The sequence below is a fragment of the Ctenopharyngodon idella genome, chromosome 16 (genome assembly GCF_019924925.1).
Source record: "Ctenopharyngodon idella isolate HZGC_01 chromosome 16, HZGC01, whole genome shotgun sequence".
In the NCBI taxonomy this organism is placed as follows: Eukaryota; Metazoa; Chordata; class Actinopteri; order Cypriniformes; family Xenocyprididae; genus Ctenopharyngodon; species Ctenopharyngodon idella.
Genome location: NC_067235.1, coordinates 17,505,680 through 17,528,651, shown reverse-complemented (window position 1 = coordinate 17,528,651; position 22,972 = coordinate 17,505,680). Strand labels below are relative to the sequence as shown.

At 37.0% G+C, this 22,972-nt stretch overlaps 1 protein-coding gene across 6 annotated transcripts; it reads left to right on the top strand.

Moving 5' to 3' along the window:
* The first annotated feature begins 554 nt into the window (after positions 1-554).
* On the top strand, positions 555-22,532 carry LOC127497358 (polycomb protein SCMH1-like). Of its 6 annotated transcripts, none has more exons than XM_051865777.1 (16): positions 555-670; positions 2,026-2,072; positions 3,169-3,246; positions 7,309-7,379; positions 7,487-7,721; positions 8,379-8,467; positions 8,668-8,914; positions 12,673-12,917; positions 14,541-14,711; positions 14,815-14,941; positions 15,022-15,222; positions 15,669-15,836; positions 15,944-16,075; positions 17,300-17,440; positions 17,900-18,045; positions 21,325-22,532. In XM_051865777.1, the coding sequence occupies exons 2-16, from the start codon at positions 2,048-2,050 to the stop codon at positions 21,445-21,447; spliced, it is 2,199 nt and encodes a 732-aa protein (XP_051721737.1). In that variant the 5' UTR covers positions 555-670; positions 2,026-2,047; the 3' UTR covers positions 21,448-22,532. The 6 variants fall into 6 exon arrangements, with proteins under 6 accessions (XP_051721737.1, XP_051721739.1, XP_051721735.1 ...); XM_051865775.1 differs by having other exon boundaries at positions 559-670; positions 3,166-3,246; XM_051865778.1 differs by lacking the exon at positions 555-670 and adding an exon at positions 1,234-1,423.
* The last annotated feature ends 440 nt before the right edge of the window (positions 22,533-22,972 follow it).

Below are 22,972 nucleotides of genomic sequence, written 5' to 3'. Positions count from 1 at the left end.
ACAGAATACAAATTTGCATTTTTATACTCAAGCAAATATAATAAAAACAGATGCACTGAATTGAACAAAGCTAAAAAATATATATTGTAGGATTCAAAATTACTGCAAAGTATAATCCTGTCAAGGCTGTTGGCAGCATTTGGCATTGATCTGTCGTCTTCATCTCATAACAATGTGTCAAAGATTATTTTTATTACAAGCACTCTGTTGCACATATGTGGAGGGATTTAAGATTAAATTAAATAAATACATAATAGAACGTTGCAATAAATAAAAGTATGATGAATGAAGTAAATAAATAAATAGGCTAAATGTGAAATAAATAAAAAGCGTATGCTTTTTTTTTTTTTTAAATGTAAAATGAAAATTGACCTGTTCAGACGGATAAAAGAAACTTCAGTTCAATAATTTGTTGTTTAATAATTTGTTCAATAATGTGTTGTTTTTATCCCAAACATTTTAGTGAACAAACACACATAATAGATAACTAGCATTTGCCTTCTTGACCCATTTTGATAGGAGTCTAATCGTCCCGTGCAGTCGCGTGCAGCCCCTCCCCTCTCCACGCGCTGCTACTGAACACACACAAGACTACACGCGCACTAAAAACATGGCGGATAAACACTAAACCTCACACTTGAGAAATCACACAAAAACCTTTCCGCGCAAGGTAAACAGTCCCCTTCCTACCGTCCGTAATAATTGCGTAGCAGTTATTACATCACTTTATAACTTTAGTTTAAAAAAATTGTAGAGGAAAAACACAAAAAGTGACTCAAGAGAGTTGCTAGAGGTTAGCATTTAGCTAATGCTTGTTGTATGTGCATTAGAGGTGAAGTATTGCCTTACAATAATAAAGACCCAAATAAGTATGTTTTACTGTTTCTTATGATCGAAGTCAGTATAGCGTAAAGATATATGAAATTGTAAAATGCGATACGAAACATGGCATGATGCTACGTAGCATAGCAGCATTTTTGTTGAGTATGGTGTTTTGTATGCTTTGTTCTTAAAAGTCTATTGTTTTATATCGTCAAATGCACATAAATCATCCCTAAAGAATTTGGCATGATTTTAAATGTACAGAAAATGAAGAATAAGCTTTTGTTCGAGTTGTCGAGTTGAAAGAGTGTAGCTTCCCAGTGAAATGAGGTTGTAGTGGTGGTTGGTTTGTGAACGGATCTTTTAAGTGAACGATTCGTCCATTTCCACGAATCGACTCGCCTTTTAAGCCTTTGTAACACGAGTGAATCTTTTTTTAATGAACCGATTCAAAAGATTCGAGCCAGTGGGATGAATCAAATCCCCGCCACCACTTCGCTGTCATTTATGGAGAGGGAGGGACTGTGTGTTTGGCGCTCAAAGGCGCTCTGCTTTTGAACAGAGAACTGGAAAACTGGGAGACAGGGAGCCATCTTTTGAGGTATGTGTACGTATACAGTTAGTTTTTATTGATTTAGTCTGCATTTAGACATGAGAGAGGGGTGTACGAACACAGAAATTAGCAGATGTGCGCGAGTAGAATAACTTCTATTGACTGAAATTTTATTGACTGCTGAAATACGATGGTTTAACGGGATCTTATCGTTTATAGTATTATTATCTTGTTGTTATTGTGTTATTATTCATTTGAATATGAATGATTTCGTCTCTCTAACAGCACTGCCCAAACATGTTGCTTGATGTTTACCACTTCACATTGACCTTTTGGGTCATTGCTGGTTGTTAAGCGTCTGACCCAACGACCCTTTGGGTCAGTCCAGAAAGGAAAATGGTAAAGTGGTCAATTTGTGTAAGAAAAATTACCTTTACCTTTTGACTAGTTGTCTTATCTATGTCCATGTTATTGTCCTTTGGCGAATATATCTGGCAGTGTTCAGCATGTTAAGAATGAGAGACCAGTGACAGCTGACCAGGACAACAGTTCACTTCCTGAGAGACAGACAGGCCAGATCGAACCACAAAAAACAGACATTAATGAAATAATCAGGTTTAAAATCTCAGTTTTGTGTTTATGTTTTGCAGAGAGGTTGAAAAAAGCAGGATCATGAAGAAACCTGTACCACAGAAAGGTGAGATTCTTATATTTGTTCAGAACGTTAATATTTATTTATAAATAAATAAATATTTTGCAGCATTTTTTTGTGTAGAAAATATTGGAATTTTAATTAATTGTTAAGTTTTTTTTTTAAACAAATGTAAATAAATGCATACATATTTAATAAATGTATAAACAAATAAATGTATAATGTCACATTATGTTACTTTGATTATGTCAGATTGTCACTGACAGATTAATATAAACTCAATATAACTGACACTTCACAAAACCTAATAATGTCAGACAGGTCGAAAATTTTACTTTGGTGACATTTAAATGAACACAGTTCATACAGCAATGTTTAGTTTGCAAGACATAAAAACACATGATTAATGTAAGATGCAGGGCTCAATGCTATCTATTAATTATAAAACCATTATTTGTATAATTTATCTAAATAAAAATTATTGTTTTTATTGTTCTTGACCCATGTAAACTTGTATTCTAATAAATATGGTTGATTCGACACCAACATTTTAGATACCAGTGAAATTTCAAAAATCTCGATTCCAAAATCGATACCACAGCAAAATATACAAGCCTAAGTAAAACAAGAACAAATAAACAAATTACAAGCGATAGCACAAATAAATGCAAAATACTAAAGTAAAATATACAAATTATATACAATATACAAATTAAATAAACAGTGCTTCTTCAGTGTTCAGTGTTTTTTCAAGTAGGTCTAACAGTAGTATTCAGGTAAGAAATACTACAGAAATTGAATAAAGTAATTAATGTAAACTAACATTCCAAAGTCTTCACTATGTAAATTAAATACAGATTCATTGTTATTAAAGTATCAAAATTTGCTGAGTCAAGAAAAGAGCAGTGAAAATTTACTCATTCCTGTTTTTTCCTTTTTCTTTTGACCTAATTCTGATTTTCAACAATTATTTACGTTCACTTAAGACATGACAGAGAATATGAAATGAAGATACTCGCCAAGATTAGCATTTTGTCATAATTTCAATAATGAAAGTTATAATTGTTATCAGGGGAGATATTCTGACTTAGTGATTTTGACTGGTGATTAGTGATTTTGAAGTGTTTTCCTCTCCCAGTAGCTATTGAGTGGAAAGATGGTAGACGGATCAAGCATGCTCGCAGTGGTCGCCCCTCTCGCGTGCCATCACAGTACCAAGGTAGCAACCTCACTACAATTAAATAATTCAAATATCAGTATGTCTTTTATATTTATATATTTATAATATTTAATTTAATATAGTTAATCAATATCACACAAATAGTTTATTCACGAAATATCAGCGTGATTACAAATGGGATATTTTTATACAACAGTTCAATAAACAAGGTAATATTAAGTGACTTACATTTTAGACACAATATTGCCTGTTTTTGCTCTATTTCGCCAACAAAAATAGTTCCAAACAAAGCCACAGCACTGTTTTGTGTCTCTGAGCAACACAGTGTTGTTTCCTTACAGAATGAACGAATCGTTTGAATGAATGATTCAGTGACTCACTCGTTAAGACCATTGCTGCGTCCCAATTAGCCTACTTGTACTACGCCCTAAAACTATATATTCTTTTTGTGAAGAAAAAGTATATTTTTAACTTTTCAGTTAAAATCCTCCACATTAAATATAATTTAATTTCTTTCCATTTCAGAGAGAAATGTAGTAGCACATTGATCTGCCCGTCGTCTGCCAGGATCTTTCATGTGGAGAACTTTCCTCATGTGCTTGTAATTTGCATAACGTTGCATTTAAAGGTTAATGAACCAACATATCCTCACAAAAGTTCACAATGCTGTTGCAGTCAGATGAAATATAATGTGGATAACATTGAACAAACAGCTTTTCGTCAGGTTAGAAACTAATTGTTAATCACTCGAACCCCTTTATCTAATGCTGCCTTTACGTGCTATCGGAATTATCGTAAATACTAGTTTCCTATTTAAAAAACTGGGACATGAACGCCCTCTCAAGTCAAAATTTGAATGCAATGAGCTCGTAATCACGACTTCAGAAGTGAGAAGTAGGAAATTTCCAATAGCACGTCAAGGCAGCATTACCCTCTCTTCTTAACCATCGGACTCGCATACCTGCCATGTTTGTAGTTTTTTAACACTTTTTATTTGTGTTGTGGGCAATATTAGCTGTTAGAGTGTGCATGGATCTGCACTTCATATTTTAACTGGAAAAAGTAGACCATCGGAGTATCTTCGGAATACTCATTTCAACACACTAATTCTAATTTCGAATACTATTAAGGATGGATAGTATGCGAATTGGGACGCAGCATATGTCTCGCTCATTAACAGTGACTTGCTCCCACCTACTGGCAGTTTTAATTTCACATTTAGGGTGTGTTCACACTTGTCAAGTTTGGTTAAAACGAACCCTGATTCGATTGCTCTGTTAGTGTGGTTCATTTGAACATGTGTGAACGCTGCCATCCGAACCCTGGTGCGCACCAAAAAAGTGGACCGAGACCGCTGAAAAGATGGGTCTCGGTCTGCTTCTAAACGAACTCTGATGCGGTTTGAAATATATATGAACGCAACACGGACCAAAGACATGTAAACAAACCAAAAACAGGAAGATAAGGACAGAAAAAGGACAGAATCCTCACGCATATCAGTTTTTCTCGTTATGCCTGCGAGTTTGCCCATCACAGGCATCAGACGCAGCAGATCATTTGTGTGTGTGATGGAGGGATTCCCGCCGCTATTTTGACTCCTTTACACATTTTATAAGCTCTTCACAAGTTCCCAGCTGGCAAAAATACCATCATATGCAGGCTACACACACAACAAGCACAATTATCTCAGCACACAGCATTGTTTTGGATGTTCGGTTAGTTCCGTTTTAAAATAGGCAATACGTCATAAAATCCGACCAATCAGGATGTGAACGTATCCCTGTGCCTTTAGGTTCGGTATCTTTTAGTTCGGTGATAAAATTGGCAATCTGAATGCTAGGGCTGTAGCTAACAATTATTTTGGTAATCGAGTAATCGTTCGATTATTCTAACGATTACTCGAGTAATCGCCCCTCCCCTCCGGGCGCTGGCGCTGAGCCAGAGTCTGATGCACTCAGTGCTTGGCATTTATTACAACTATTCAGTGTTTCAACCACATGATGTTTATTTTAGGTTTCAGATATTTAAATACACATAAGTACTAGTAACAATACATTTAGAGTTTGGAGGTGTCACCGGACACTTACATCCATCCGTGTATTTCGAAAGAAGTGGATGAATTCACGTGTTGTAAATCCAACAGATATTCTCCTGACCGCGGCGTAAACAATGGCGGCGCTCGTCGTGCATATAGCTCAACTACTAACGCGATATAAAGGTGCTTACACAACAAAACACATTCACTTACACATATGGCTTAAAATAAATATATAATAGCAATAACACAATAATAATTGATTCAAGTAAAGTACCAAAAGCAATTAATCGTATGGTTTTATTGAACAAAACTGTCAAAATACGTAATGTATTGAATTGGACAACTAATGTTCTTTATGTATTATAACAAATGCCTGCAGAGGGCGCCAGTGGCCTGACGATTGTTTTTACACTTTTCAACACGATGTAATATTTGTTTAATATTGGTTTACAACATTTATTACAAATGTCCAATGAATCTTTAATATTTGCCATTTCTTTACAACAGAAATGCTACAACCACTGTAATTTCTTGAACAAGAACATGTGGACTTAAACGAGGGCTTAAACTTTTATTTTGAAATCGCGATGAGCAGTTAGCACATTGCATTAAGTGGAAACATACTGTATAATGTATTCTGCGTTTGCTAAGGTTTATAGATGACTTACCTTACAAATCTGATTAAATGTTGCACATTGCGTTTGCAGATGAACATTAAAAGCAATCCAAACTCACAGCATATGCAGAGATAGCATATGTGGTCTAATAATGCGTTTCATGGATTCTCGTCCGTGGAATGCGCCACTTCCGTTATTTTACCGGTTACTCGGCACGGGCAAATTGATATCGAGGATTTTTTTTAAATCGAGTATTCGAATTTAATCGAGGAATTGTTACAGCCCTACTGAATGCTAATCGGACCAGAACTAAATGTTTTTTTTTTTTTTGGTCCGGACCAAACGAACTGAACTACAAGTGTGAACGCACCCTTAAAGTATCTTGTCATCATTTTTAAATAATTTCAAATATCGGTATTCAACGTTTTATGTTTAAAACATCAAAAAATTATTTATGCATTTGTGAATGCAGGTTAAATGCATTTATGTCACATCTGAGCTGCATTAAAAGTGTAAATGCATCTAAATGCCACTTCAGATGCAGGTTCTGTTTCTCCTCTGCATTGCAAAAATGAATTTTGTTGATGCTGATTTCATTTGATTGGTAACAGCTCTCTTGTGTCTTATTATTCTAATAGAATTTATTGATTAAATGTAAGAATTTGACACAAAAGTTGATGCATACAATTAATTAGGTTAAAAAAGGTAAAAATGACCATAAAAGGTAAAAAATCAATTTAAACTTATTGTTTACTGCTGTGAACTAACCACCACACAGAATATGAAGAATATCAAAAATTTAGGAGTCAGCTGTCCACGGCAGTCCTAAACCTGCCAAAGTACCAGCACAATAAACACACTCAGCAAAATATTGTATAATTACCGTTATGAATAAAATCCCAGAAAATATTGAGATATCATTTTTTTGTCAATATCGCACACCCCTAGTTATATATTTTTGTTAATCATTCAGGTTTAGAATATATCTCATTGTAAGCCATCATGTTGTTAGTCATGGAATGGAATAGTAGACAGGATAAAGACAGATGCCTAAGGTCTTATTCACACTGCATGCCTTGGTGCTCAATTCTGATTTGCTCAAATTTTTTTGAACTGGTCACGATCCTGAACTGAACCACATGCGCAAAAGTACAGTAACAAAGACAGCATGCAGCACGGAATTAAACACATAAAAGTCGCAAGAATTCCAATATGACTGTTCAGACTGAGGTCGCATTGCAAAACATCAGACCTGTATCTGATCTAGTACAACATATGGAAGTGGCCCAAATCAGATTCCATGTGGTTTGTGCTGTTCATACTGTTATGAAAAAAACTGATCTCAGTCACATACGAGTAAAAAAATCGGATTTTGGCCACTTTGCCTGCAGTCTGAATGTAGCCTAAGAGTCGTTTGATGCTGACATGTTTACCTTTATTTTTAAGGGCATTTCAGTTGGGAGAAGTACTTGAAAGAGACAGGAGCAGTCGCTGCTCCTGCTCACTGCTTCAGACAAGTGAGTCTTTTCATACACACACGCAACTGTGGAACACATCATTATTGTGGACCAATTTTAAATGTCATACTACCACATTAAGAAAAAAAGTTGACCCTTATTCTCAGAGCACGACCCCTCCAGTGAATGAGTTTAAGGCTGGCATGAAGCTGGAAGCTCAGGATCCTAGAAACACTACATCGACCTGCATTGCTACAGTGGTGGGCCTGACGGGTTCTCGCCTTCGCCTGCGACTGGACGGAAGCGACAACAAGAATGATTTCTGGCGCTTAGTGGACTCTGCAGAAATCCAGCCCATTGGCAACTGCGAGAAAAACGGAGGCATGCTGCAACCGCCACTAGGTCTCTAGAATCCCACAACTTTAAAACCTTGATTCTATTCACAGTGAAATCTGCTTGTTAAGACTACGTCATTAAGACGTAACAAATACTATGTCCGGGTCCAAACCTCCTCTCCGATTCAAGTGAGAATACTATCTAAACAGCCATTTATGAGCACTATTTATGTATAGCTTTTAAAAACTCACAATGTACATGACAGTCTCTGGACTCATGGTGTCCCAGACACCAATATTTTAAAGATTCTGAAAAGATGAATCACTGTTTGGCCAATGGAAATTTTTTGTATGGAGAAAAAGGTTAAGGATCATGATGTTTCTGTGGTATTACAGCACACCGTTTACTTTTGGTTTCTGATAAAGCGCTTGGGCCCGGAAACGGTGACATGTCACGTCAGAAGTAACAAGTGGATAGATTTTTTTTTTTTTTTATCATTCAAGTAAAGATAAGTGATTTTACCCCATTAGTGCCATCTTCTAATTTTAGCTAAAGCACAATACCTTACATGTTTTTAATAATGCAAAAGAGAAAATTAAACAGTACAAAAAGATTGTGTCTCTTGCAACACAAGTAATCAGCAACTTCCTTGCCTTCGTAAAAATGTGTTTTGATCAATTTGGAGTGATATTTGACTGTGAATGTTCTCCGTTGTTTCTTTAGGGTTTCGTCTGAACGCATCATCATGGCCCATGTTCTTATTAAAAACACTCAACGGAGCAGAAATGGCCCCAGCCCGAATCTTTCACAAGGTATCTGTTGCTAACAGCAAATAAACAAATCTGATTAAATGCACACAATAGGTTCAAAAACAAGTTCATTGTTTTTGTTCAGATGTTAATTTAACATGTTCTGGTCATTTGATGCTAAAAGAAGAGAAATGCCTTTCATACTTTTTGTCTGCTATGTTTCTCTTTAAATCACTTTTCCCTGCATCTCTTTGGCCCTCCAGCAAGAGCCACCTGCCCCAGAGCAGAACTGTTTTGAAGTGGGGATGAAGCTGGAGGCGGTGGACAGAAAGAATCCTCACTTCATCTGTCCTGCCACAGTGGGCGCGCTGCGGGGTGTGGAGGTGCTGGTCACCTTTGACGGCTGGCGTGGCGCTTTTGATTACTACTGCCGCTACGATTCCAGAGACATCTTCCCCGTTGGCTGGTGCACACTTACTGGAGACAACCTGCAGCCGCCAGGCACTAAAGGTATGGATCAATTAGTATGAATTCAGACTCTATTTTTCTGACAAGTGTTTGCATTCACATTCATGCGCAGAGAAGATGTTGAAGAACAAAATTCCTAATTTGAAGAGGCCAGTGCTAAATACAATCTCACAACTTTGAGAGTATTACCTATTGTTGTCTGTTGAATGTGAGGGGTTTTAGAGACTGAATTAGTGACATAATGGAAAAGCACAATTATGCAATTTACACTATCATTCTAAACCAGAGGTGTCCAAACTACGGCCTGCGGGCCAAATGCGGCCCCGGGATGAATTTCAAACGGCCCGCAGCTTGTCTATTGAAATGTATTATATGTGGCCTGCCACGCATATTTTACAAATCGTGCAGTTTCACAATGTCAACACAAGGGGGCAGTACTAGATTTTAGGCCAGGGAAATGCGCCAAAAGCGGAACGAAACAGCGCTGCTTGTGCACGATTCGCGAGCTCACAAATGTGTTTACTTGCTGAGTGTCTCGATCACACGACCACTAAACAGCCAGTGAGAGGTGTTCGAGTTCGGCGTAGAGGTCCCTGGTACAAGCTGCCGATCTCTCTGTGATTTAATTCAGTTTAAAGCCAGTTGAAACAGCGCTGACTTAATCAACAACACTAACGTGTAAGTCAGGAGAAACATTGAGCCGATCCCGTTAGAATATTTTTTAACCAACAATTCAACAACATTTATAATGGATTTACTGTGGTAACACTAACTGTAACCGTGGTATTTTGTCAGAAATGTAGGTTAATATCACATTTTATTTCATTTTTAATGTAAGCATGTATTAAATGATTAATAAAGGCCAAATTACAGACTATTTTTTGTCATAAACTTGCAGTTTTGTGCATTCGTATTTATATAAAATGTGTTATAGACTAAATACCATAAAGCCAGATATATAATTTTTTTTTTTTTTTACTTTTTACTTTTACCATGTAGTGAGGTGCCATGTGTGGTTTTACCTGCGGTGATCTAATTAGAGTACTTTTTAATTGAAATAAGAATAGAGTTTTAACTTAGTATTATTTAAATTTCACCCTTTAAAAACAAGGTTGTTAAAAGTTTTACAGATATTGTTTGTGTATTAAATTTACCTCTGTGTCTTATCTCAAGCTACTCTACTGTCAGTTCAAGCTTTTGTCAAATCTGTCATGTTTTCAAGAAACAAAACATGTAAAAAAAAAAAAAAAAAAAAAAATATATATATATATATATATATAAAACTGAGAAGGAACCGGTTTTACATTGTACAAATTCTATTTCAAATAAATGTTTCAAATGCTGTTTTTTTATTTTCTATTAATCAAAGAATCCTGAAAACAAATGTATCGCAAAAGTTTCCACAAAAACATTAAGCAGCACAACTGTTTCAAAATGTATAATAATATGAAATGTTTCTTGAGCACTAAACAGCATATTAGCTTGATTTCTGTAGGATCATGTGACACTAAAGACTGGAGTAATGATGACGCTAAAAATTCAGCTTTGCCATCACAGAAATAAATTACATTTGATCAAATAAATGCAACCTTTGTGAACATAAGAGACTTCTTTTACAATGTAAAAAAAAAAAATCTTACCGACCCCAAACTTTTGAACTGTATACAACTTTTAGAGTCTTGCCTATAAGTTTGGGACTCGTGCCTATTGTTGTCTGGTAAATGAGAGGGGTTTTAGGGAGTTGAATCAGTAGCTATGTTTCCATCACCCTGTTTTTATGTGCATTTTGAAGTATCGCATCAGAAACGAATGATGGAAACGCCAAATTAAAAAAAAATCCCTTAATTTTTTACACTCGCTTGAGGTGGTTTTTGACTTGTGCGAAAAAGAGTTAATGCGAATAAAATTCTGACGTAGCGATATGGTGGAATACGTCCCGCCTTCTAAGTAAAAGAGCCAGTCGCTGATTGATCAAGTCATTGCGTCACTGCAGCTGCCGTTAGAAACTCAGGTTCCCATAGAAGCCTGAGACTTGCACTGAGTACTTCACATGCGCATTGGCTCGTCTAGCCTGAAAAATAAGCAAATGCTATCTGAGCATAAGAAACATTTATGGGACAGTTCATGTCAGATTTTGTTGCCGATCTGAAATATGTTATTTAATTGTGAGTTCGCCAAGCAGTTTTTGAGATTTCAGGATTCCCCATTCAAATAGATAGGATTTGGTCTTGGATCCCCGAAATAGCTGCCTGGAGGCGTTGCAAATATGGCCGCCGAGTGAACAGACTTTCCTTGAAAGGGACTTTGTGTTTTATTTACTGTTGGTTACTAGGTTACCAATACCACAGTCATCCACTCGAACAACTTGATAGAAACACAGCTATTTGTTTTTTGTTTTTGTTTTTTTTGTTTTTTTTGCTAACTTTAAAAAGATTTGCTTCACGTTTGGATGGAAACCCAGCTAGTGACGTATTGGAAAATAACTTTATGCAATTTACATTATGTACATTTGTTTTTATCAATGGTGGGAACTGGCGACTGTTCAACGTAAAACTTTCATTACAAAATTAACATAAACACCCAAAAATAATTCACCCAAAAAAAAGAACAACATGAAGGTGAGTAAATGATGTCTGAATCTTCATTTTTGGGTGAACTGTTCCTTTAAGCAATAAAGGCATTTGATAGAGAGAAAATCAGAGAGAACTTGAGGGTTTTGGTTTACAATGGTTTGGCATCCACCCAGCTGGCACGGCTGCAAACCCTGTGCCCAATAGAGGGCCTCGCATTGAAGAGCTGGTGTGACTGTTTGAGTGGGATGAGCGAAGAGGGTTAAAGAGACAACGCAAGGCCAGTGAGTTTGGCAGAGGAGGAAAAACCTTATCAGGCCACTAAATTCACACTAAACTTCACAGCTATTTGTGGTAAGCAAGTTGTTATGGTGTTTTATTTTTGAATATCTTTATGCTTGAAGGAAACTGGGAAAATAAGTAAATGTATCAGTCTGGGATGGAGTAAAAACAAACCACCAGTTGTGTATAAATAACTTTCAAGGTTAACAATACTAGAAAGATGGTTGTCGTGTCACTATCAGCATACTTTAAAGTTTTAGAGAGAGGATCGAAACTAAGGGGCAGGAAGGAAGTGAATTGACTGAGAGAATAAGATGCCACAAATTGACACGCACTGCAAGATCAAGAGCAGACCCTTGTTCTGTCGTGTAGTCTTCATTTCCCAGAGTTGGATGAGTACAAACTGCAGTCATGGCCTCATTAACAGGTCCGTAAAGCTCTGAAGTGTTTGTGTGTGTGTTTGCTCTTTTTGGTTGAATTTGATAATTTGATTCTTCTGGTGTTTTTTGTTTACTCTATATTTTTGTCTCAATTAAATTTTGATAAATGTTTAATTTGGGTAAAGTTTCTAAACTTTTCATTCTGTGTTGCTTTTTTTGTTTTCAAGAATCTCAATTCAGATGTTTGGATCTTTTCTCCTTCCATTTTTCTTGAATTCTCTCTCCCTTCCTCTTTTCTTGTTGTGCTCTCTCTCACATTTTGTTTTTCATCTGTGTAACACTTCAGAGGCCCCCAGCACCAAAAATGTGTAACACAACTCGCTTCTTTGTTAAAATGGCTCAAAGAAAAATGGGTCAGCTCTCCACACAAAGCCTGCCTCTCTTCATTTTCTGCTTCTGTTTGTTGCTGCACGTTGTGTTGTATTGTCCTGTTTGATCTGTATTTTCTTGCTCTCTTTTACTTTTGTTTTATGTACTTTTTTTTTTTTTTTTTTTTTTTTTTTTGCAGTTGGGTTACCGAAGACGCTAGGTGCACTTGGTGCCCTACCAGATGGTGGCATAGAGGGGACAGGCATGCCCCCTACACCAGGCCGACCCCCACCCCAGAAGAAACGTAAGCCTGGCCGCAAGAAAACCAAACTATCTGGGCCCTGGGGTCAGAAAGGAACACTTGGTTCCCAGACAAGTCAGCCTGAAAAGGAACTGGAATCTATTAAAATCCCCAAAAAACGAGGCCCCAAACCAGGAAGCAAGGTATAAAAGTATTTAGAGTCATTACAATATGAAAAATAGTTGATAGTAGGGTTGTGCAATATTGACAGAAAAAATCTAGATATCTCCTGGGATTTTGTCGAATACGATAATTGTGTTATTGTTCTAGTACATTGACAGGTTTAGGACTGCCGTGGACAGCTGGCTCCCAGCGGTGGTTAGTTCACAGCAGTGACAAAAATGAACTTTTCCAATAAGTTTAAATTGATTTTTACCTTTTATGGGCATTTTTACCATTTTCTAAACTAACTAAATGTATGCGTCATCTTTTATTTCAGTTAGAATAATAAGACACTCTAGGGCTGTTAGCAGTCAAATGAAATCAGTATCAACAAAATCCGTCTTTGCGATGCAGAAGTGTCATGTTTAAGCCGGGGACACACTTGCTGAAACATTCTAAGACTGAGCTCAACACACAAAGACTGTTTCCTTCGACTGAAGCAGATTTAAATACTTACACACGGAATTTAAACACCGACTGAACGCAACTGGCTCTGACTCGGCACGTTTGGGCATGATCAGTCGTAAGTATCAAATTACATTCATAATCGGCCTTACAATCATTAAGTGTGTCCCCGGCTTTAGATGTATTAACACAGACTGTTTAATGCAGCTCAGAGGGGTCATGAATGCATTTAACCTGCAGTTATAATTGCATAAATAATGTTTGTTAATTGTTTTTAAAAAATTAATTGAATATTGAAATATGAAATTAGAGCTGCACGATTCTGGATAAATTGAGAATCACTTTTTTTTTTGTTTCAAACTGAGATTTATTCTCCCACAATTCTGAACAGACAACTAAGAAATATAACATAATTTACTAAAGGTTCTGACAAAATGTTCATTGCTGCAGTTTATTCAAAATGTTGAATTAATCTGAATGAATTATTTAAAAAAATCGATTTGAATGAATGATTCAATGACTCACTCAATAATTCAATGACAGTCACTTGTCACCACCTGGTGGTGTAGCAATGTAATTGATACAATCGGTATTTGAAGTGCCATGTTGCATTCAAAAGGTGATTTACTCTATTTTGATTGCTACCGTAGACATCAGTGTTTATATCCAAACTATAAACTTATATCCCAGTATACTTCTGTGATAATGTTTTCTAACACAGAAATAACGATACTGTGTGGTTGAAAAGACTGTTTGTGAAGCTGTTTCATATCTATGCATGACAACAGAATGAAAAGTCATTCCACTACTCTGCATCTCACGATTTTAAATGCAGAAACACATTCTGGTGCTTTAAAAAGTTAAGACACAAGTCAACATCATATTAGCTAGCTGTGGTCATATCCACTAAGAACAGCATGGTGGGTAAACACAATGTTTGCTGTAAGTTTAGGAGGCCAAAGATTGCTAAACGTGCTGTGTGTGAATGAGATGCATTTCCACTAATGTATAGACAGTAAACTATCCATTTAGTTTCCATCTGTTTTGCTGGGTCATTGATAGGGTGAATGTTGTCTTATAAAAATATATTTAGATTAAACTATCGAGTTGGTATTATTAAAGTTTTTAATGTATGGAATTGCTCCCAAAATATTTTAAATGAGAGTTTGAATGTGTTGTATTTTTATATTGTCTTCTAGCTAAGCTGGGCCAAGAGGACAGCGTGGCTTGAAGGAGCAATTGGAGGTCCTGGTAGACCTATCAGCAAACCCAGAGGCAAACTGCCAGCCAGCTGGGCCCAGAAAGTGCAACAGAACCCAACAGAACCCATCAAGATTCCAAAAAAGAGAGGCCCCAAACCTGGCAGCAAGGTACAGCTCTTCAGAAGACTAATATTAATAAATCAAATAAAAAACTATAAGGCATTGTTATTTATGCAATTTGACCTGACTGTGCTTATTTCTTTGTATACAGAGGAAGCCCCGATTGGTACCCAATCCTATGCCCACTTCTCCAAGCAGTAGCACTCCAGAGCCAGACACCAGCTCAGTTCCACTGGACAACGCCACCATTCCCAGCGCTGCCCTACAAGCCCCTACAGGTACTGCAAGTGTCTTAAATATTTTTAAATTAAAATATTAAAACAGTCCTTTCTTTCCTAACAACTTCCCTGTGTCTCAGTATGTGTGTACTTGAATAAGTATGGAAAAGTAGGTCCCCATCTGGATGCACGGCGTATCCAGTCCCTGCCAGATCACTTTGGGCCTGGCCGAGCTTCCTCTGTGCTGCAGCAGTGTGTTCAGGCCTGTGTTGACTGTGCACATAACCAGAGCATAGTCTTCTCCTGCCTCAAACCAGGCCATGGAGGAGAGCTCATATCAGGTAAGCACACACAGACCCACAAAGCTAATAGACATTAACTAAGAGCCTCAAAATACCTATTTTGACTTCTTGAGAGGACGGAATGTTTTAGGGACAATTTGTAATTGTAAATTTTCTGATAAAAATTGTGATTGCCATTTAAAATGCAATAAAATAAAGCTCCTGGTTTGTTGCACTTGTTTATAGGGCTGCACAGTTTGTAATTATATGTCAGTACAACAATAAATATGGTCGACGCATGTTGCGTTCCCAAATGCCCATTATAAACAACCCAAAATCAGAGCACATGTAGAGTTGTGTTCTCTGAGGAGCAACATTTACTGCAAACCGAGATGCTCTGAGAAAAAAAGCAGAACACAGTGCTGCGCTTCACTCTGAATATTTAATTAAATTGCAGATCATAGACTAATAATAACAATAGAATTTTGCCCATTTGACTTTTATAGCCTACTTTGAGCAGCAGCACCACACCCTAACACTGCCGGCAGTGAACAGTGTGACATATGTGCTACGCTTCCTGGAGAAACTCTGTCACAACCTGCACTGTGACCCATTGTTCGGCAATCAGCCCGTCCCTCTAGGAGGAGTTCACTATGACAGCCGGACGTACACAGGTCAGCACTCATGTGTGCAAACACCGCTGTCACTCATTACTATCTTTTGTGCCTTTTTGATCTTACAGTTGTGTAGACATAAAAAGAGGGCCTTGTGTATGTTGTAGAGAGGAGAAACTTTGCAGAAAGTCTGAGTTCTGGACCTGGTCGAGGCACTAAGAGATTCCTTCAACATGACGCCTACCATAGCAACCCTGTACCGCACAAAATAGCTAAAAACCACCGTATCTCCTCAGAAGGTATTTCACACTGTTCCACTGCTAAAACAGCATTTACAGTTTTTTCTCAATCGCTTTGGCAGATTTTCCGAAACAGTCTTAACATCCTCTAAACTGTAAGTGCAACTGTCACAACTGTTTGCTGGAACATCAGAACTCTATTGCATGTCTGCAAAATGTAGTAACTCACCCAAAACATTAAATTCATGCTTCAAAACCTAGTTATCATGTCAACAAATTGGCCAATGCCACCAAAATAAAAAGTGTTTTTGCCATCATGTGAGCCACTCTGGTCAAAATGTTTAGATGTTTTTTCACCATGGAAATACTTGTTTGTTTTTTTTTACTTTTTTGTTGACATTGACTGCTTTCTATACTACACAGGAATGTCAGTTTTGTCTAGCTGAATGTTCTTGTATACATTGAGCTTTTTAGAAACAGATTATCAATACTTTAATACACAAAAAGAAAGTGATTTTTATATATTTACACAGTACATTTATTTTTGTAGAAATGTGTTACATGTAAACTGAAGTTGCTTGTTAATTTTTACACACTCTGTTATGTCTTCTAACACCACCATATGTTCTTGCATATCCTCCTATTGCTCTTCCACATTTTCAGTTTACATGTAACACATTACAAAAATAAATGTACTGTATAAATACAGATGCATTTATACAGTACTGCTGTAGCTGCTGCTGTTTAGGGTTGTGACATTCCTCCCTGTTCAAAAATGGTAGCCATTGTGCTGGGCAAAATCCATATATATGATTCCAAACTTGATTGGTTGATTGGTAAGATTGTGATTCCTATTTCATTACAATGGCAGGCCATTTGCCAATTTAACAGACATTACAAACATTTCATGTCAGATATTTGTAGAACATACATGCATGTCTGACAGATTTTGTTTGACAATTTCACTGAGAATCAACTCATCAGTTTTGATCTACAAGCCATGTACATTTAGTTATTGTGCAAATTGTAGACAATTGTACTTACTCTTTTGCGGACACATGCCAAAACATGCATTTTGCTTAAATCAATAGGAAGTTCAAATCTGATGTGAACAAGAAACCAATTGTTCAGAGATCTGAACTTATTATTTTGAGAGAAAAAAATCTAATTTGAGAATTGATCCAAAGTGATTGAGAAAAACTGTAATCAGTGAACTCTAGATGTCTTTTGGTCCATTTCTAAGTGTTAAATGCTGTGTGTTTGTGTATTGTTGCACTTGATCAGAGCCCTTCCTGATAGAGAATGGGGTTGGCAGCTCGGAGGTCTTGGAGAAAACACATTTGTCTCCCGGACATGGCTTGTCAATGCGTCCCCTCTCTCAGAATAGCAGCTCACCGGGGAAACTACATCGTCTGGGCTCAACAGGTACAAAAACTAGCCCACTGTTGAAGATCATTTCCACACAGCGAAAATCATGGATTTCAAATCTGATGAAATCTTTGAAAGTTTGATTAGAAAAGTGCAGAAATAAAATGTAAGTAGATTTGTGTCATTGACTCCTGTACAAAAACGTTCTGGATGGTTTTACACAGACTTGTGTAGTTCATGCAGCTTGAGTCCTGCTGTTAAAGCAAAAGAAGGACAAATATTAATAATTAAATTCAGCCATTTTTCAGTTTTACTCAAAATTGCTATGCTGTTAATGTAATTAACAAATTATATGAGGAAAAATGTAAAATAGAAGAATATTCACTTATACACTTTAAGAGTTTTAGTCTCCACTGCAAACCTTATTCGGGAATGTGATCATGTGAACAAACTATGGACTTCAAAAATTCAAAAGATCTTGATTTTTCACTGATTTGTCTTCTGACTGCTGCCCAGGTTCCGAACGCTTTTTGAGCTCAAAAGGAGAAAGCCCACGACCCAGTGGACAGGACCCCAACCTGTGGACGGTGGAGGACGTCATGCAGTTCATCAGAGACATCGACCCTCAACTTGGACCACATGCAGACCTCTTCCGCAAACATGTAAGTGAAGAATACAGGGTCCCTGTGGGTCCCTAAAAAGTCTGGAATTCAGTTTGATCAAATTTAAGGTCATCAAAAGTCCTAAATATCTTAAATGGTATATCACACGTCTTTATTAATTTAAGAGGTCTTAAATTTGTGGACAGAAAAACAAGGATTTTTTTGCGCGTTTTACAGGCTCGTATTTTCGGAGCAGGTTGCGCTTAATAAATAGCATGCATTTATGTCAAGCGATTGCTAATGATCTACTGCTAATGAATTATCAATGTTTACTTTATGGTTTTTATATTGTAATATGTTGTAGATTGTTGTAAGAGTGCATATTTTAGCTCCCTTCATCTTTTTGAATGAGCAGCTAGAAGTAGTAAAGCAAAGACATTTCAAAATAGGTGCCCTGGTGTATTTTGGGCTTGTTTAACAACGCGCTGAAACAAGGCAACTATACCCAAAGAAATTCACAACATTTTATTTCAATAGTGTTCTCATTATAATGTTAGGAATATGACAGTCCCAATCATAGTTATTAATGTAGTGCATTGCTGTTTTTGCTGCATGTGCATCACCGGCGTGATGATCACAGGTGTGCTTTACTACCGCGTTAATTAACTTAACCAAACGCATCCTATATGAGATAACTAACGCATCCTATATGAGATAAATCATATATATATATATATATATATATATATATACACAAAATAAACATATTACAGCTTACAATTGCACAAAACAAAAGGCTGCTAATGCACAAGTTAATTTATAGTCATGAAAGTGTAACTCCGTTGTTGATGTGCGCTTCTCGTAACAACGAGCTAAAACATGGGCGCACAAAGAATTCACAACATTCTTTTACAGTGTTTTCATTATAATTTTTTGTAGCCTATATGACAGTCTTGCGCTGCACATTGCACTTAAATGTATTTTCCTTATGATTCCAGTCATATTTCAAGCAATTCAAAATCATCATGGCGAACAGTGCGCATCTGAAGTGTCTCCGCTGAAGGAAATAATCCATTATTTATCGGCTTTAAAGGGTCATGAACCCCCTTTCAGCAGCAGCCAGTTCTCACCACAGTTTTGAAAAATGCTACAGAAGTGGGCGTGGTTAAGCTGCGGTGAGGGGGATGAGGGGAGACTGACTACACAGCAACGGCTTCTGATTCAGTTTTATTTCACTCTCATTAAAAGCATAAAAAAGCTTCCCACAAGCTGCAAATTACTATTACATACAACACAATATACACATGGGATTTGCTATAATTTAATACACAAATAAATGCGCAGCCATTCGCATTTTGTTGTCTGCATCAAATACGAACACGCAGTTGCATCTTTGATAACTTATTTTGTTAACTTATTCAGAAACTCTTACAAAGCAAAAACAAACACTTGTTTTTGATCCATTGATGCATCTCTCACTTACTGTATGTGATCTCACTGTTTGAGTCAAACTTATGTGACGCAGAAACTCTTAAAATGCAAAAACAAACACTCGTTTTTGATCCATTAATGCATCTCTAGCTTATTGTATGCGATCTCACTGTTTCAAGCGCCTGTCAGAGGATGAATAAGGCCGAAGTCCACCTTTTCCAGTTCTCATAGCTCTCTCGAGAAAAATGCTTGCTACACACAAACAGTTTCAATGTGTCAGTGATTGATGGCCAACCAACTGCCCGCAGGCAGTCTAGCTCTGGCAGCATCGCAGAGAAAGCCATGCAACACACCCGAACTTGAAACAAACACTTGTGACCCATGAACGCCTCTCATCTATACTGCGCGATCTAACAGTTTGATATGTCTGTCATTTGAAAGAACCACGTGGTGTCCTGAATGAGACGGTGTCTTCTCATTGGATAAGAAAACTCAACACAGATGCGTCATCGAAGTATTATAGTGCATATATATGTAGTGTTTGTTATATAGTGTGTGTATATATATATATATATATATATATAGTGTTTGTTTTTGCTTTGTTAAAACCTCTGTTCAAATTTCAGAAAATTTAGTTTAGGGTTTCTTGACCCTTTAATAGATTGGCCAAATTTCTTATCGGGTCGATAACGATAACATTAAAAATGAACATATATCGGCCGATATCAAAATGGTGGCTGATATATCGTGCATCCTTAAAGTCGACCTCTAATTCTGATGTATTGATATATTAGTACATAAATCAATTTCAATATACATGTATGCATTGAATAAAACATGTCTTAAAAGCTTAGTTCACCCAAAAATGAAAATTCTGTCATTAATCACTCACTTCATGTCATTCCAAACCCATAAGACCGTTCATCTTCGGAACACAAGATATTTTTGATGAAATTTCTGATCCCACATAAAAGGCAACACAATTACCACTTTCAAGGCCCAGAAAGGTAGTCAAGACATCGTTAAAATAGTCCATGTGACTACAGTGGTTCTATCGTAATTTATGAAGCAACGAGAGAACTTTTTGTGTGCAAAAAAAAAAGAAGACTTTATTCAACAGTTTCTTTTCTTCCGTGTCAGTCTACGACGCTTTTCGCATAGTAAACACAGTGCAGCTCTTCCGGGTTCTATGTCAGAATGCCGGCTCAGTATTGGCCAGCTCTTGCGTCAGCATCACACGCATGCATCGTGGTGCTCACGTGAATAGCGTTGGAGACTGACACGGAAGAGAAGCAGTATTAAGTCCTCATTAAATGTGTGCCCCAGCCTATTTAAATAGAATTTGAGATACATGATTTATTTTTAGATTTTCTGGGTTTGTTCTATAGGGACGTACAGTAATAATTTTATTTGTGCAGTTCTCAAAAAAGGTCTTAAAATGTCTTAAGTCTGATTTTAAAAAGTCTGCAAATATCCTGGAACATAGAGATTACTGAATTACTGTCTCCTGTGTTCAGTTTGTTTTTGCATCTTATGATGCCTTTTTTAGACAGTGTTGAAGACTTGCAGTCTCAAGCTTGAGTCTTGAGCTCTGCACACACTGTGCAATTTTTTCCAGTTTCCTTGATTTTACCATCCAAAACACATTTCAGGGATCGTAAGAGATTTCATCCATTGAAGGGACGCAGTCTTGTGTTGTTTGATGTAGCATGCTCATCGATGGTCGATTTGTTGTTCATTTTACGATGAATCTTAGCCTCTGACAAAGTTCTGACAGTGTCACAGAAAACATTTTGACAATGCGTAACATTTTTGTTGTAGATATTGTGTCCGATATCCTTTTACACATGAATAATATTCTGTCTTATTGTTTATGCAATAAAACATTGTCTTCTCTTGGTGTTACAGGAAATTGATGGCAAAGCTCTCCTCTTGCTCCGCAGTGACGTCATGATGAAATACATGGGGCTGAAGTTGGGTCCCGCCCTTAAACTCACCTTCCACATTGACAGACTGAAACAGGGTCGTTGACCTTAATGGCACTCGAATGAGTTTCTCTCTGATCCTCAACCTTTACCCCTTCCAAGCACATTTCAAGATGCACGACATGCTGGGATCCTTATGTCCCCCAGTACTGTAGCAGGTGTCGGCAAGCTTTCGAGCTCCGCCCATCTTTTTTCCCTCCCTTTTGTTCGATACTCCCTTTCTCCTGGTTTAAATGCATTCTGTTATTAATTAAAGCACTGTTATGAACGTTTTATGACGGATATCCTCACGGTTATTCTCACATTACACTCACGGTTGTTTTTGTACCGTTCCAGAACATTTCACATGTTTGGACTTGACTGAAGCAGTGAAGTGGACAGTATACAGGCCAGTTTTAGGCCTTGATTTTTATGACATAAGTTTAATTATATATTATTTCACCCTACGTCAATAAGGGTGTTTTGTATGGCTTTTTTTAATACAAGAATTTGTATACATTTTCTTCAATTAACTCCAGATAAACACTAGGATCTCCCCCATCATGCCAGGGATACCTCCGTACTGACACCTCAGAGACCATTACTCAACCTCCATACTTTATACACAGCACACTTAGGAATTAAGATGCGGTCACACTAGACTTTGAGCATGTCAAATTACTTCAGAACAAATATGGACAACAGGAATGATGTCACTCTCTATGCCATCTGTTTGAATCAATTAAATGACAAATAACAATACATTAAAAATGTTATATTATCTACTCCACTTTGCGGGAACACTGCAGGCAATACAGTTTTGAAGTTTCTTTTCTTTGCATTGCATTGAGCTAAAAGGTCAATCTGTGACATTTAGATACTCTTGTTAGTCAAATGTGTTTTTGCTACACCAATTGTCAGGTCAAAACAAAGCGTAAGACTTATTAGTATGTACTTGCATTCAGAAGCGTATGATAGGAAGTCTAGTGTGACTGCACCTTTACTGCTATTATACACTCTGCCTGTATTTTATATTGTGTTGATGTTTACATTGTCTCTCTTGTTTGTACTTTTTATACAATATGGTAGAGTGGATATGTTGACAGCGTTGTACTCCGTACGTTTCAAATAAAAATACGGAGTTTTTCCTCAGTTTCTTTTGTCGTTTTTTGCCTCAGATCTCAGGGTAATGTTGTGTGGTTAGTTTCTATGGAATACATAATATATTATATTTTGTGGGCGACTGTACCAATTTATTCTATGGCACTTATATACATAACATAAAATGAACTTGTGCATGAAAAGTAGCTAGTTCACATATTGCATATCTTAACCCAGTGGAAAGCAGAAAAACGGCTTTATTAGAACATTATACCTAGATTTTTGTTTGTTTGATCAAAAAGAAAAAAAAATTAACTGTTTAAGAGTTTGTTGAAAGTGTTTTTTTACTGTATTTGTGGAAAGTGTCATGTATGATGCTGGTTCACTACCTTTATCAACCACATGGGGGCAGAAAAACCTTTTCCTGTTTCTTTTGTTCCATTCTGGCTGAAAAGCATATAGACCAATCACCAGTACAAAGTCTCCAATCG